The sequence below is a fragment of the Hippocampus guttulatus genome, chromosome 4 (assembly GCF_054856545.1).
Source record: "Hippocampus guttulatus isolate MCC_2025c chromosome 4, RoL_Hgut_1.0, whole genome shotgun sequence".
Classification (NCBI taxonomy): domain Eukaryota; kingdom Metazoa; phylum Chordata; class Actinopteri; order Syngnathiformes; family Syngnathidae; genus Hippocampus; species Hippocampus guttulatus.
Window position 1 is genome coordinate 18,154,774 of NC_141264.1, and position 17,009 is coordinate 18,171,782.

A 17,009-nucleotide genomic window follows, 5' to 3' on the forward strand; every position below is an offset into this window, starting at 1 on the left:
AGCATTTAGCGCAACCACCGGCTACCAAATTGACTAGCAAACTTTTTTTTCAAAGTAAGCCCGGTTGTTTCCCCACAAGCAAATGCACGCAAGACACCTGAAGGATGCAATATTACCTGTTCGGTTTGAATCTAACATAATCAGGAAAAGTGCACTCGAAAATTGATAGATTAATTGCGATTATCAAGGTTGTAATTTAGTAGTCTAACCAATAGTTGCTAGTCATTTCAATAAACACGTTTCATTTCTAGTTTAGAAGGATGAAGATGTAGAATTAAAGCAGATGGTGCACTCAATGATTAATTGAGACACAACATCAATTAGAGCAGAAGCCACTATTTGAGGAAATAAGGGAGAAAATGAGGGGAAATCACGGGCGGTTGACAGAAACGGGAGAGCGTGAAGAGAGGACAGAAGGAGAGGGCGGTATATAGGTCACCACATCAATGGGAATCAGTATATTTTAAGGGGAAAAGAGGGTACTTTCAATAAAGATGACAGTGGAGACATCAGTGACAGACGCCACAAGGATAAAAATGCGGGGCAGGGAGCTTGGGTTCAAATGAGTCTGCAGAGGATTCACATAACAAATGGCCAGAGATTGTCAGTGTAACGGCACAGCGAGCAGCGCAAAACAAAGTATTATCAAATGGAAATCACCGCGGGATGCGTTGAGCAGACGACCTTCCCGTCCTGACCGACGGAGCGCCGGCTTGCTGTTAGTGGAGCCATCGCCACTCATCAAAGCCTTTGCATCCATATGTGTACAGCCCTGCTGACATCCTATTGAATTGTAATCTGCAATATCACGGAGTGCAGCGCATGAATGCGATATTAGCTTTTTATTGTGCACACTCGATGCAATATTTACACACACACACACACACAGCCGTCAGATACCGTTTAAATCGTTCAAATATCATACATTTATCATAAACCTCTTTTTTTTTAGGGTGGGGGGGTACTCTATCTGTTCTGTGATTTCCCAGTAGTTCAATTACAGGTTGGACTCTGAAGAAGAAGAACAAATGTACAATACATGATCTCATGTAAACTATTGATTGTCTTTCAACGGCCTTCTGACACTTTTATTCTGGGATTAAATCAGTCATATTCTTCTCTGCTCACAATGTAGCCACTTGGTGCAAAAATCTTAGCAACCATGTCACCTTGAAGCAAAGTAGCGGCAGATTACATAGCCGATTACTCTGAGATCATTTCATCTGAGGTCCAGCCTAATGAAGAACTCAATGGTTTCTTCTACGAGGCCATCTGACCACCATCTGTGGGAAGATTGGTATTGATATGCAGTAGTAGGTGGGCCAGATGGGTGCCACCTTTCTTTTCCCAATCAGTGTCATTTTGCTGTGTTGCAGGTTTTTCTCACTTGACCAAATAAAACAATGTCTGCTAAAGTGGGCGAGACACCCATACAATTTTTAACATCTTAATCGATTTTTTAGAACGTGAGGAGACAAACCACATGATGAGGGGAAAAAAAAATCTGTATGTTCGTGTTGCGCTGATATGTAAGTACCAAGACCAACCTGCGGTGGCAGCATGGTAGTAGAAGAAGAAATAGAATGGGCTTCGTAAGATGTTGGCTGACCTGGGAACCAAAATCAAATTGTTTTAATGAGACATGAGCGGTTGGCTGATATATGTGGTGGATGCCATATTTCATTCATAAATTTGACGATTCATTTTTTTTTCTCAATATAGCAATTCCCATTTAATATGCGATTCTTTTCTCAAAGTCCTCTTCCCATGTGTAGAGTAACAGCATAAACAATCAATTAATCTAGAATAACAATAAACAATATCAGATTTGTTATGAATAAGTGTTTTGGTGTTATAGGTTAGTCTTACGCTAAAATTAAGGCAAATGAACTATGAGTGACTATGAAAGAATTAATTTCTCTACTTCAATTAGATTTGTTAACTTACAAAAAGACTTTGACTTGGAATCTTCGAAAACACAAAATTCTACTGAGCAAGTGTGCCCTAAACATCAATCTATAATTCATAAATACAATCACAACAATGCCAAAAAACTGTAGCTTTATCACTTCCATGTTTCATGAAACAATGATATATAAACATCTGGGATGAACCTCTTAAGCATTGAACTTATCTAGACTCAATCAATATACACACACACACACACACACACACATTAAGTATATCTACTGTATATTGCCATGTGGTTTGACATGACCATTAATAAGAATCTGTAGAAGCTGCACTGTTGCATTCGAGGTAGACAGGCACACTCGCAATGCACACAAGCAAGCACGCAGTCATTTGTAGTGTTATGATGGGTACGTTCAGTAATACGCTCCGAGCTCACTCCACTTTACTCCGACCATCGTTGTTGAAATGTGCCATTCGGTTATTCAGAGTGCCCCAAAAAAGGAGTGCCGGAATGCTCTGACAGAAGACAGGGAACATCCAAAGCCTCAGGCATTACAAATTGAAACAGTTAAAGCACAAGCGCTTGATTGGTTTCTAGCATCGGGCACATTTGGAAAATAATGGGAAGGGCACATGCTCTGCATCTATGAACCTACCACTCTGTGTCATGTTTGGACTAGAGTGTGACATTTTTATTCGGCAATCCCAAAGGTCCCGGGAATCATGCCGGATTCTCACAGGATGGTAGTCAACTTTACCTTAAATCATGGGATTGGGACGGTATAAGAATAGAAATTAATGGGAGCAGGCGGGAGCGTATTTATTCAGCTGGAATTAAAAAAAAAAAAGTTCACAAATGTGCAGCCATTTTTAATGTAGCTGACCTCCAAAATGGGAGTAGTCCTTGAGTGGGAGTCATTCTGAGGGGGTGAAGGATGGGAGTGGGAGTTGTTTTGACCGGGAGTGGGACTGTCCTCTGTGACTGGGACAAGGTAAGATTTTTTTTGGGGGGGGCTGGGAAATTCCACTCACATGTTAGCCTGTAGTTTGGACATCAGGGTGAATTTCTGAATGCACCCAATAATAATTCCGCCGCATGTATTACATGTGCCTCTCTAAAACTGAGGTTTTGGTATGGGTGTGCCTGCACCATAATTTAGACCTGCTTGTAATTGATCTAAAGTGGTGCGCTGGGGGCCATGTAAAAGAAAACGCCCTTGGTTTGCCAGAACACCCAGCATGGCGCAGCACAGTCTGCCAAATTTCCAAACGCGCTAGACGAGGCTTGCATCTGCGCCAGTTTTTACGCCCAAGTGGACAGGCTTTCTTCATTTTCAGTTTGGTTTTTACTGGGAAACCAATCCAATGCAGTAGAAAACTTGCCATGTACCTATGTAGTAAACAAAATACCCATGCTATTGTGTACATTTAAAAAAAATGTAAAAAAAAAATCTGTTCTGTTTTATGTGAGCCACCAAAGCTCGATCCTGCTTATTGGGAAAGAGGGAGGGAATCACAAGTAGGAGGAGGTGGAGGAGGGAGCTAGTGAGAGTATCCAGCAGCCTGTACCTACACATTCTGACTCTTAGGAGGAGACAGGGAGAGAGAGGGAGGCAGAGAGAGAGAGAGAGGAGAGAGGGAGACAGAGAGCGCGTGAGAGAGAGAGAGAGGCTGTGAAGGAGCAAAACAATAAAACAGCTCTAACTACACCGGAGGAGGAGTTGAGGAGTACATTGACACCGCTGCGAGCTCGACATCACCACCTCCAGCATCACCAACCACCTCCACCATCGCCTGTGCTGCCAACTCCAAGAGCCATGTATCTCAACAGGGAGGAGAACAATAGCAAAGGTGAGCTGGGGAGGGGCGGCCGTGACACTTTCAAGGTGTTTCACGACCAACAGGACTCAGAAGCAGGGGGGCGCGTGCATCCTCCTCGGCGTCCTTTTGACACCGCGCTGGCGCCACAAAGTGTATGCGGAGCGCTCATTATGTAATATAGCAAAGTGTGCATCGTGCCTACCGTGAGATGCGTGTGCGTTGTTGACCTGTTGTCGGGGCGGGTGTGTGATTGCAAGATTTTTGCACATGTTTAAGGACAACACCGTGCAAGGTCATTCCCTCCCCCCGCCACCCACACTCCACCCTTCAGTGGAACCCAAAGTGTGGTCTTTGTAAAAGGGAAAAAAACATCCTGCAAATGCATCTCGCTTTACTTGGGGAGAGAACGGTGCAGCAGCCATGGGGGTGTCAGGGTGTGTGTGTGTGTGTGTGTGTGTGTGTGTGTGTGTGTGTGTGTGTGTGTGTGTGTGGTTAGGAAGGGGAGGGGGGCATATTTGAGTAATCTCCCACGTGTTTCTGAGGCGTGATTTCTCCTCTCATCACACACCACTAGTGGCCCCTGCTGTTAGAATGCTGCACATAATACTAATTGCAGCCTTAAAAAAATCTTCAGGTTAGAATAACACCTGCTGCTGCAGAGGCGCCGGAGGATGACTATGAGGAAAAGGAGGATGAGGAAAAAAAAAAAAGCAAAAAGGCAGAGTGGGAGGAGTCCTTCTTGTTCATTTCACTGGACAACAGCAGAGTACAGTAGTGTACATGCATGCATGTGCAGGCGGCAGACCATATCTGATGCGAGATGCGGGCATGTCTATTTTAGTCCTGCAACTTGGAGGAAGGAAGGTTTTAACATGTTATATTTTGACATGTCTTGACAAAAATGATTACTCCATGATATGACCTCGATGGAAACAAGCAATTGCACATTAAATGTACTGGCACAAAATAATGGCTGGTTGGCAAAAAGAGGCCACACTTCTGTTTCAAGTTTCTAATGCAGTAATTTTGGTCACTTGATTTCTTTTTGAGTTCATCACAAAAGTGTTGAGTGGAGTTGAAGTCAGCGTTCTCTGTAGGCTCTTCCACACCACAGTCATGCTGGAAGATTCTTGTGGCTCAAGAGATCCAGTATATCCCCTTATCAATTGAGCAGAGGTGTGTCCCAATGCTTGTCTATACCATGTCATTTAGAACCTAATTTGATTTTACTGGCTGTTGGCAGGGGCGTAGCTAGACATTTTTCATTGGGGTGGCCAGGGTGACACAATATCTCATCGAGGCTTGGCTATACGCATGCACGTACAGTACATCATTTGAGTTCTTGTAAACTCCTCTGTAACCAAGAAGTCATTGTTTATTATACCATCCACAGTAAGTGTTTCGTGAAATAGAATGCCCACATATCCAAAAACTTCACACGCTCATAATTCAAGCGGGAATAGGTCTAAATTAAAAAAAAAAAAAAGAAAAAGCAACATTTTGCTGACCTGAATTGACAAGATAATGACGATTACTTTGCAGTTGCTTTGCTTTTGTGTACTCGTCATCTACTTCAATCTCACACACTGATTCGCTTGCTAGCAGCTAATCAGAGTGATAAATTGCCACTGATGGCCGATGCCATTTTGCATATCGTGATCAATGGCTCATCCATGATAAAAAGCCATGATACAAAATTCTATTAATTCTTCACAATTGTAATCATTGCTTTTTACTTTGATTTGTTCCTGCTTGTATTTTGAGTGTGTTGGGCGTGTTTGGTATCTGTGTGCACTTTATTTTATGAAATTATGACTGTGGATGGTACAATAAACAATGACTTCTCAGCCATGTTGTTTGCTTGCTATGGTGTGAATGTAATGTTTTCGATTGACATTGACCATGAAAATCAAATTCTTTTACAAATAGTATTTGCACCAATTGTATATTTTACTTTAAACATACAGTCAATACAAATTACTCATAGTAGAATATCAAGGGTTCCAAAAACAGTTTACATGTAAAAATGGCAGAAAAGGTATCATAGGCATCAACTTATTTTTCTATATGTGGGAGTGGCTACCACCTAGCTCCGCCCCTGGCTGCACACGATAACAATGCTTTTATTTTTATCAATGGTGAATTGTCAGTTGTGATGAAAAGTACAAGCACCGGATTCTGTGGTGCTTTTGCAGACTGCACTGAGTACTTTATGCAAAAGTCATACCACAAGGTTGGCGCTCACTGACACACTATATAAGATGATATAAACCAGAAATTTCCTGACTGTAGCACGAGCTGTTGTGGCGTACAATGACCCCGTCTGTTGAGGCTACCGGCAGGTTTGCTAATAATGTACTTTTGTGTAATAAAGCCATCGAAAGAGCGCCGGCGGCTGTTTCCATTCTTCTTCTGTTTGTACCACCTGTTACAGATTGTAATTCATTCTGACTAGCGATGTTAACTTTATGAGAGCTTTGCAGTTGAGTAACTGTACTGTACAACAACAAAAAAATGTGTTTCACAGAACCCACAATCGGTGAACTGTGATTTAATGAGGGTCAAATATATTTCCAAATCATCCCGACACAAATTTAGACTGTAAAAGGCATTCTACAAAATCATGGTTTGTTGTCCGGCCTGCTGATCAAATCAGGCTTATGTGCAAACCGTCAGAGTGATGTGCGTTCACGGACTGTTTTGTCGAAGAGTCCATCTGAGAGACAAATGGAATCCCTGTTAAAGAAGTTGGGTTATAACGTACTTTTCTTTTAAGTTATGGAGAATTGATACTGGATTTGATTGTGGCTAATTGCCTCCGTTAAACGGGCGTTCTTGTGTGGCAGGTGTTTCCCCCTCGGCTCCTTTACATTCACCCCGTGTCTCATGCTGGCGTGCTACGGAGAGGGAGAAAGGTCTACCTGGGCCATACTGATGATGGAGCATTAATGGGAACATTGACTTCAAAGAGGTTGATCATATGTGAGCCTGGGTCAAATCCAAAGCAGAAATATTACGGGGTTTGTCAATACAGAAGAGAAATGTAGGAAGGAGAGGAGGCGGGATCGTGAGGATAATGTGGCACTCTTATCGTCGCTACAGTCTGATGGCTTAATGGTTTCTTATTTATACCCAGCAGGAAACAATCAAGAGCTCTTTGGACTATTGGCTGATGTTCAAAATGCACTACGATGTTTGTTTGCCTTAAAGCAACCATATGTAATTGCATTCTTGGAATGATACAGATGTCTGACAACAACTCTTACTCGAGCTTTTAACCCTTTCAGGGACAGCGGTTACTGCAGTGAACAGCCTGTCATGTTATCAGGTTACAGGTTATCATTATGGGTGCATGAAAGGGTTAACATTTGACTATTTGCCAGTGGTCTTTGCCTGAGACATCAAAATTATGTTCACTTCTGTGCTTAGAGATGACAGTTTTTATCTGAAAACAGACAAGAAGTGCTGTTTCATAAAGCTGGGTCCACCCACCAATTTATAACATCCGAACCAGTTTTTAAAATGATTTTTCATACTCATGACATTTATACAAGCACCACACATAAGGAGCTGCTCCACCATTTGTCAAGTCTGGCAAGAGTGCTAGCTGGAGGTTACTTCCTAAGTGGCTCTCAGAGTTGACCACACAAATAAGGATGAACAATCTTAATTATTGAGCAGGTTTAACAATTTAGATTGTCGGACCTGGTGGTTTTTAGAACAGAGCAAATTATACTCTGAATACACCCTAATAGTTGGTCAGTTGGAGGCTGATTTTCCTCATCTGAGCTGTCCCTTCTGCATGACTGTGTGTGTTTCTCCGCTTCTTCTGTCAGCACGCTGCAAGTGTGAGAAATTATCATGCAGGCGGCATCGCTGCCGCCATCACTATGAACGCAATTAGGAGAGCTTCCCCACTTGCAAAAAGTCAGCAGAGTCTCTTTTCCCGCTTGGTTTTCCACCTCAAGCCAGACCACCAGTGTGATTTTTCTTTTTCTTTTTTGTGTGTGTGAAGTATGTGTGTTATCTTTTTCTGTCATTTTGTTATCACAGATGGAGAGTTAGTGCATTGGGAACAAATTACCACCGATTTATTAGATGACTCCTGTGACACCCTGCACTACCGCTTGAACATGATTTATATTTAATTCTGTCAGGGTTCCTGTTGATTTAAGTTGACGCTGTTCCACAGATATGGGCGCAGGTCCAAGCCTCAAGACATTGGATACTGACCTAAATGACTTGTTTTTGGCATGCCAGGTCTGCACTAAGACAGCTCTTTAGGTAGAGTGCATTATTTTCAGGGACCTTTGGCAAATAGATGTGCCTGAATTTAATCCTCTTGCAACACATGGATTGTGGTAGAAAATAAGTGAATTTATGAGTCCAATACATTTTATTTTCTATTCTTTTTAAAAGCAGTTGTAGGTTTCACGGGATACTCATCCAAATATTGACCAGATTTTGTACTGGCTTATTCCAATGTTGGTCATTGATTCCTCAGTTTTTTGTGAGATGCACCTAAGCTTACTTATATGTTGTTTGGCAAGACATTTTCTATAGAGCTTATCCTGTTCAGGATCATGAAGAGCTGGAATCTATCCTCTCTGATTTATGGACTGGTTGCTGCTAGTCACAGGCAATATACAGACTCGACAGAGAACCATTCACACTCACATTCACACCATCACAGAGTGGGAATTGTCTGCAGGAAAGTTGGGCAAGTGAATCGTTTCACTAGCACGATGATTTCGAGATTCATCTTAGTTGGTGGACGGCCCTGTGGTACAGCGGTTAGCGCGTTGACCTCACAGTGCAGAGGTACCAGGTTTAATTCCAGCTCGGGCCTCTCTGTGTGGAGTTTGCATGTTCTCCCCGGGTCTGCGGGGGTTTTCTCCGGGTACTCCGGTTTCCTCCCACATTCCAAAAAACATGCATGGCAGACTGATTGGACTCTCTAAATTGTCCCTGGGTGTGAGTGTGAGCGTGGATGGTTGTTCGTCTCTGTGTGCCCGGCAATTCGCTGGCAACCGGTTCAGGGTGTCCCCCGCTTACTGCCCCCCCCCCCCCCACCCACCCACACACACATGGGTTATTCCTAGAATAATCCTTTTAAACTGTTAAACAAAAAATAGTGAATGAACTTAGGGGGTGGGATAACCTCTCTACGATACTGTAGAAAAGAGGCCACCAACGTGGTGCCTGTGGGATCTCATGAGTAGCCCGTGGAGCTGTTTAGTCATATGAGATTGTGACTTTTTGGATTCAAATTGAGTACACTTTTCTTCCTAGAACACGAATACTCCACACGTTAACAGTTGTAGCGTTCAAGTCATGATCTCAAAATATGCTTGTCAGATCAATTGAAGTTAAATGCTCAGAACAGGTATGAATATTATTGAGGACCTTATTTCCCTTGTTTTTCTCATCTCTTCGTATTTACCTCTCATTGTTCCATTTGGGCGAGATTGCTGTATTGAAATCAGACGTGCCCTGGAAAATGACATATTAGACAACACCAGGCTGAAGGGAATTAGATTGAGTTTGAGCACGGCATGTGCAAACGCAATCCCTCCAGAGGCCTTCCGAGATGTGCGAGGTTCAGGAATTGGCACGGGAATGGCATAATTGCATGAGCGCATAATCAGCGCATGAATTTGACATTTAATAGATCCCTCCGTCATTTCAGCTTAGGTTTATTTACCTTTGAATGAATAGTCAAAATGGTTAATAGGCTCCAATCTATGAAACAGATGGATGTGTACCGTGCTAAGCCATTGGGAAAAACCTCAAGAGTCATTTTGGAGTCGGAGGAGTAAGCTACAACGGTGCCGCGGTGGCAATTAGACGCTTTTGTTGGAACACCTGCCAAGAAACACTGATTCGAACCTGCTGCCACTTGCGAGTTCTCATCCTCCTCCAGTGGAACAGGAAGTCGTATCACATTCATATAAACTGAGCCTGTGAAGAGGTACATCTGCATTCAGGATTGTGACAGAACAGGAAGACCGTACAGAAGCAACCGAAAATATGACTAATGAGAAAATGGCCTGCATTTCTTATGCATATACTGTATATATATATATATATATATATATATATGTATGTATATGTATTTTTAATGGATAATTTAAATGTCTCATTACATGTTTGCTCTCATATTAAATGAATGCAGGAAGGCTGCTTCGAAAACAAAGAAATAAGACTTGTTGATAAAGAGTTCGCAGAGCCGGAGTTATTTCACAACTGACTCTCACAATTTTGACGAGATTGCAGAGGAGGAGGAGGTGGGTGGGCTCTCTCTCACTGTCTCTCTCTCTCTCTCTCTCTCTCGATTTACTCCCTTTCTGCCATCTTCTGTCCCTTCCTCCTCAGTATCTTAGGGATGGAGTAGAAAACGATGGGTGGGGGGAGGGGGGGTGCACTGCTTAACATCAGCTGGCCGGGCGAGAGTGACATAAAACAAGCGGTTGAGGGGCAGACGGTGGAGTGGGAGTGAGCATGGAAAGATGGAGTGAGGGAGAGAGGGAGAGGGAGCGAGAGAGAGAGAGCAAAGAACAAGCCCCGGAGTGCTAGCCAGTCAAGGTCACACAGAGGAGAGAAATGGAGGAGGAAGAGAAGGCTTTGTGTGTACATGTGTGCATGCAATAAGAGGCTTCCATCGTAAAGGAAGACGGGATTGATTCAGTCTGGGATGGGAGGATATTGTGGGGGAGGGACGAAGATGAAAAGAGTTTGTCATGTTTGATGCACAACGCTGTCATCATACTCGAGATTCCCTTTCGTCCTCCTTTTTTTTTTTTCCACAACAGGGCCGCATCATGAATGTAGCACTGTGACGTAGGAGCTGTTGTGATGTATACAGTGTTATGTATAGGTGTGTAACCATTGCGTCCTGTGGTGGGATTTTTTTTCCACTCTCCCCATTTGCTGACCTCTGCTGTCACATTGGACATCATCAGCTTCTTCATCATCAATTTTATTGCTGTTATTGCTCTGCTTTTGGACGTGGAGTTTGCTTGTTCCGCTCTAGGATACTGCGAGTGTTGAAATTTGGTCGTCTCTATTGTGAACGTACAACATCAGTCCGACCATTTACGGTGATGCCTTGAAATACAAGTTAAATCTGTCACATCATAGCATTGTAATCCATAACACTCATATCTCAAATCATCTTTCCATGTTGAAATAAATGGAAATGACATTCATCTGTACAAGCCTCCTAAAAAAAAAAAAAACAAACTTACAATTTGTTTTTTAATGTGGAAAAATAGCACTCTATATTTGACATTTCACAGGAATGACATCATTAAAAAAAGTTTCTGTTGCACTTTCTCTTTTAATCCAGTGCACATTGTTCTACTCACTCATCGTACTACTTGTTACCCATTGAGCTTTGAACCAAGCTAACAATAGCAGCAACTGATTGAAGAAAAAAAAAAGATTAAGATTTGAAAAATCCCCATGTGTCTACCAGGACTTAGTATTCATCAAGTGTGAGTGCCAATGGTTGGAGTCTCTGGCTCTGGCCTGTGATTGAGAGGTGACTGATAGACTTCTCCATGACCCATAAACTAGATAAGTGGTGCTTGCTGCTCCAGGAGGATCTCAAGTATTGGGATTGTGGTCGACATTCATTTGTGGTAGGTTTGATTGGAGGAATCACTAAGTGCTGCCTCCACAAACACATTCGGCCTGTTGCATGTCACACCCAGGAGAGCTGCTGTAAGCGAGCTGTTGCTATCGTGGTTCGCAACACCAAGGAGCTGATGTGAAAGATCAGATGCAGCCCGGTGGCTGCTTCGACGGTGTGCGGAACTGTCATAACATATGACGACCTCATTTGCACGGGGTCAAGCGGTCCCCCTGTTCGGTTCCTTTGCCACCCTCGGGTCACTAGCAGTGCCTCCTTTTTTTTTTCGGCTTAAGACAATTCGTCTAAATGTATTCTTATTCTGCATCTGGTGTTGTTTCATCCCGTCTGGGAATTGTGCCTTTTCGCGCCGTGTTATCCTATAAAAGGCAATCACCGTCACTAATCCATGTGAAACCTCTTGTGGTCACACAATCATTCTCAGTTGAAGACTCCCAGCAAATGATCCTGTTGACAGACGCCATTTCGAAAGCTAATTAACAAATTTCCACACTATGATTTAATGCAGATGTAAGAGTTTCTTTTATAATATGTTCAAAGATGTAATTTCACTAATCTTTAAAAGACTGTGAAGGTGACCCTTGGACATGAAAATTGGTTCCGGTGAGAGATTCAGATGTGACAGAAGAGAAGGCTGGGAAGTGAATCGCATTGACGTGGCGCCGCTCATCGATCAAAAGGTCATCTGAACTTTAATTGACTGGAAACTTCCGCAGGTCTTTCAAGGAGAGTCACGCGCTTTGATAGTTTGTGTTCAAAACAAAGAACTAAAACCAAGAGTTGAGTCAATTCACATTACATGTGAACTAAAACTGGTTATTACTGGTTTGGTGTCATGACAGCATCTTCCCAAAATTAGCGTGCATGCTTGGGCGCTAATTTGTTTTTCCCCAAACCCCCCGCTCTACTGTCACTGGGTATTTAGTAAGGAGTGTGTGTTTTTTGTGCGAGCCCCCACCCTCCGGTATCTGGCAAGGTAGTGCCACTGACAGATTGGGCTGTGTGAGTGCCATCTCCTCAGCTTGGCTGCCTAAGCGCTTCTCCCTCTTTCTTCCTTCCACGCTTCATCTCATCTCGCTATTAGCCTGCTTCAGTGGTGGCCAGCAGGGCAGGGGACATTTTGCTCACGTTATCTAGCTAGACCCTCTCCCGGGATTAAGTCCACTCACTGTTCCATGACTGCTGCAACAATACCTGATGGGTCAGTCACTTCCGTCCCCACCCTCCTCACCATGTGCTCTAAACACCTCGCATCGTGTGAGGTTGAAATGCAGCATGTCTTGGTGCGTGCCTGAATCAGTGTCAGCCATTAGAGATGCTGTTTCACTCTCGTACTTCTTATACCAACCGTGACCTTAATAGAAAGATTTCACAGAACACTTATTAGCCTGTCCTCATCAAGCTCTAGCTTGAGCCCAGTGTCCACCAAGCGCCACGGTTGAGTTCAGCTCGCTTCATTTGAAATGCCAATCCTTGATTTGACTTGTGTTCCCGACACGACTGTGTGTAGGTGGGATGGTTGTAGTTGTGTCATATACGCACCGTAACTCGTATCATTCCGCAGGGTAAAACCAAAGCCAATGAATTAGAAGAATGCAATTCCGTAAACAGAAGATCACAAGTGAGAGAGATTGTGCATTTAGTGTTTGCTTCTTTGCATCCATCCATTCATCCAATGTCTTCTGTTTTTCTGCTTTGGGTAGTGAGAGTTGCAGTCTGAACAGGGAGCGCCGACCCAGTCCTTGTCCTACAATTACACCAAAAAGGACTCAAATGTGTCCATTGGCAAGCTGTGAGAAATATTATAAACCCCGTTTTCACTGAATAATATATAAACACAATATACCTCGGTTTGAAAATTGTTGCAATAATGCCGTGGATTATGACAGTATCATACGCCGCTGGGCAGACAATGATAATCAGCATTAGGAGAAGAAAGAAATAGAAATATTGATGAATATATTGGTGAACCAAACTGAATTGTAGCATTTGGTTGAAACGTCGTCTCTTCAGTGTGTCTAAGTTCCGCCTGCCTTGGCTCCTCTGGATCCTCTCGAAATGGAATCATTCACCATATCTCCAAGGACGAGCCCAGACACTCTGTGGAAGAACTCTTTCTGATCATGATGCTGTTCTGTTCAATCACTACTGAAAACGTGAGAGTTGAAAAATCGGTCAACCAGCAAATCAAGAATTTCACCTTTTGGCTCGGCTCTCTTGTCAGAGACAAACAGGAGATGTTTCTGCAGAAAAAAAAATGTTTGTAGTTTTTACAAGTCCCTTCCCATTGTGGCAAGGCATTTCTGATTCACTCGGGCTTATGCTCCATATCCATGTCCAAATACGCAAGATCTATGGGGTTGAACCTTTGTCCTTTTAGGCTCTCGTGACTGCATGGAGCGGCATGTGGAGTGAGGTGGAGAAGAGGAGGAGCAGGTGGTGGAGCGGGCAAGGAGGGGGAGTAATGAGCCGAGCCAGGAGGGACAGATAAAGTGGGACAATGAGGGCCCAAATATACACTCGACTCTCTCTCTCTCTCTCTCTCTCTCTCTCTCTCTCATCTGAAATGTGCATTTACTGGACTGATTGGGAAATGTAAAGTCCGGTGTTGGGTGTGGGGGGAGGGGGTGGGGCGACCGACTCATGGGAACAAGGGTGATTGTGCCTGTTATGACTGCGCAGAAAGGAAGCAAAAATCATATCGCTGATGGCTGGAAGACACTGTTGTTCTACTTGCTTCCTCCCACTTGAAAAAAAAAAGATCACTCACATTGTTTTTGATTGCCCATCACTCATCTAACGTTTGTAAGTGTATCATCCAGCGTTTGATTTGGCAGCAGGGGGGATGTGTGCATCTGGAGGAGCATAGTGAATTGGAGGCAAGCAATTGGGCATGCATGGGAGCCAGTGAATGAGCTCAGCCATGGACCAGGATTGGCCAGGCAATGGGTCTCAGATTGGTTTGAGCCACAAAGATGAAATTGGCCTTTTGTGCAACTCCCCCCATCCCTCACACACACACACACACACACACACACACACAGTTTTGAGATGGTTATTCCACTACTTTGACCTCTTGTTGCTCTATTAGAATAGCTCTGACATGTCTAACGGTTGTACCACTAATGGATGCATTGACAAACGTTCCGCATTGTTTGGAATGCAAGCTCTGATTGAGAAGCACTTTTTTGAATGCCAACTAATTAATCGTAAATAACGGGTTACTAGGGGAACGTCCCCAAAAATCGGTTTGGATTGAGACGAACCAAATCGGATCACCTTAGATTTGAAAATTTACTGTTCTTGAAGCGTATCGCACTCCACATATCCAAATATGTATCGGATTATATTTTGAATACTATAGTATGAATTGGTTTGATGTTGCTCATCATTTGTTGTTTCTTTGAATTTAATGAACATGAATTGTTAGAACTTTGGAGAGCTGAATACAGACATGGTTTTCTCTCCACCTCACAGTTGTGCTTTTTCACATCTACAGAGCATATCTCTAATACGCCGCATTCATCAATTAATGGCAAGTGCCCAAGACCCCTGCTAGTGATTATGGCTCTCAGGCTTGGGAGAGGCTGCCGATGCTGTACCATTAATGACTCATAAAAGGCATAGAACGAGAGGCTGCCCAATTGTCTTGACATTGGAGGCTTTTTAAATATTGGGCCACTAGCTGTTGAAGTGTATTTTCCCACAGAGTTGGCAGGCAGTCAAATGCCATCAAATTGCATTTGCACGAGCAAACAACCAAATCTGGACTCCGCAGTCCCACAGCGAGTTGCATGCGCTCGTATGTGTGGTCACTGGCACAATCCTGCTGCACAGACCCCAAAAACAAACACGCAGGTCAAACAGAGATCTCCCAGAATGCAACAGTGATTCAGCTCGGCTCACTCACCACCAAAAAAAGCATGTTGATTACATAATAAAAACAACAACTCCAGTATATGATAAGTGTCATGCTCTCATCCCGTGTACATCTTGCCCGTGGTGGTACTCCTTCCTGAGTGCTACAGTAAGTAAGACTCACGCTGCTAAATCTGCTGTGTGATTATCCATCGGGAAATGGTTTTGGTTGCCCATCATTGGTGTTTGTAGCAGTCTTTATGAGACAACAGGCTTTTTAACTCATTAATGAAGCCATCCTGGAAGGATAATACATGCATAGGACAACATAATATCGGCTTCTCACACCATCCCTCGAGCATATCGGGTTCTGTCGAGTCCTCCAGCCCACTGCACTCTGAAGCACACTTGCTTAATCATGCTCCATTTACATTATGTTCCTGTCGACCACGACAATTACATTTCAGGCCTCAAAACAGGACAAATATGAGATAACGCAGGGGACGGGAGGGGCAAATCTCACATGCTGCAAAATGTGAAAACTGTTTTAAAAAATTGCCGTGGCAGTTGATGGAAACAGACTGGCATCAATGGTCTGAAACTTAATGCACCCTGCCCACCGCCCATCACGGTCATGGTCGACTGTAAGAAAACTGACCAAGATTTAACAGCGGAGAAAAAAAATGGCTAAAATCCCACAGTGCACTAAGTTTTGGGGTAAACGGGACTGCCGTAGCCGCAGGGAACGTAGTGTAAATGTAGCATTACAGAGTGGAAGACGAAGGAGGTGACGACAAAGCAAATATGGCAAGTTTGAGGTAAAACGCACGGTGGCAGCTGTGGGATTCACAATCGGGTTTGCTCTTAAATGTCGCTTTTCAAACAAATAATCCTCATAGTGTGGTCTGATGGACAGGCAGACCCGGTGCACACTGGACACGGCTGAGCATTGACAGGCATGTGGCTGCCGGCTTCTTCCGACAATCTTTCCTTGGTCTCGGGGCGCCTGACAGAGCTCATTAAAAGACAGTTCGCGAGCTCCATGGACACGAGGAAGCATCATGTATTAAACATGATTCACCCAAGGTTATGTGGAACAGTTTAAACTTGGATCTATAGCAATTAGAGAAGCATATGTGCCGCAAAGAACATTTACCGTCATTCTTGAGTTCAGTTACGTGCTTTAATATTGAGGTCAATATCATTCTGGACATTGACTCAAATCCCATAGACACCACACACACCCCAATAGATATATCAATAAAGCGAATGCACATTAGGATGCGGGGGCGGGGGTGAGGTTCTACCATCTAGTGGGACTATATAAAAAAAAAGCTTTTTGTTTTAATTGCTTGAGACTAGCTTTATAAAACTCATAAAAATAGATCAAAATGTATTAAAACACACTTTTTACAGTATCAATTAGCATCTGTTCTTACTCATGTGGGAGACTACCGTATAGCATCACTTTGAGGAAGCATAGATGACTTTCTTACTTGCACAATTCTCCAGTTAAGAGGCATAGGGTGCTTGCTTCAGGCTACATGTAACTCCCCGGTGAATTTAACTGTAAAACTGACACACAAAATAAAAAATACAGGTAAACAAAGTCTATTTAAACACTACAATACGTGTCTAATGAAAACACACTCTAACCTAATGCTGACATGAACTGGACACGAAATGCCATAGATGAACTAATGGAAATTAGCCTGGATCTTACGGTAATTATAAAACTTCAAACAGTTGTAAACACACCCGC

The 17,009-nt window shown here is 43.3% G+C and overlaps 1 protein-coding gene across 1 annotated transcript in view; it reads left to right on the forward strand.

Moving 5' to 3' along the window:
• Nucleotides 1-3,505: 3,505 nt before the first annotated feature.
• The window catches only part of syt7a (synaptotagmin VIIa), an 83,513-nt gene continuing 70,009 nt past the window's right edge, over nt 3,506-17,009 (forward strand). Inside the window, exon 1 of the mRNA XM_086108401.1 lies at nt 3,506-3,765. Coding sequence (XP_085964527.1) covers nt 3,732-3,765 — 34 coding nt within the window. The 5' untranslated portion in view covers nt 3,506-3,731. The remainder of the gene's footprint in view (nt 3,766-17,009) is intronic.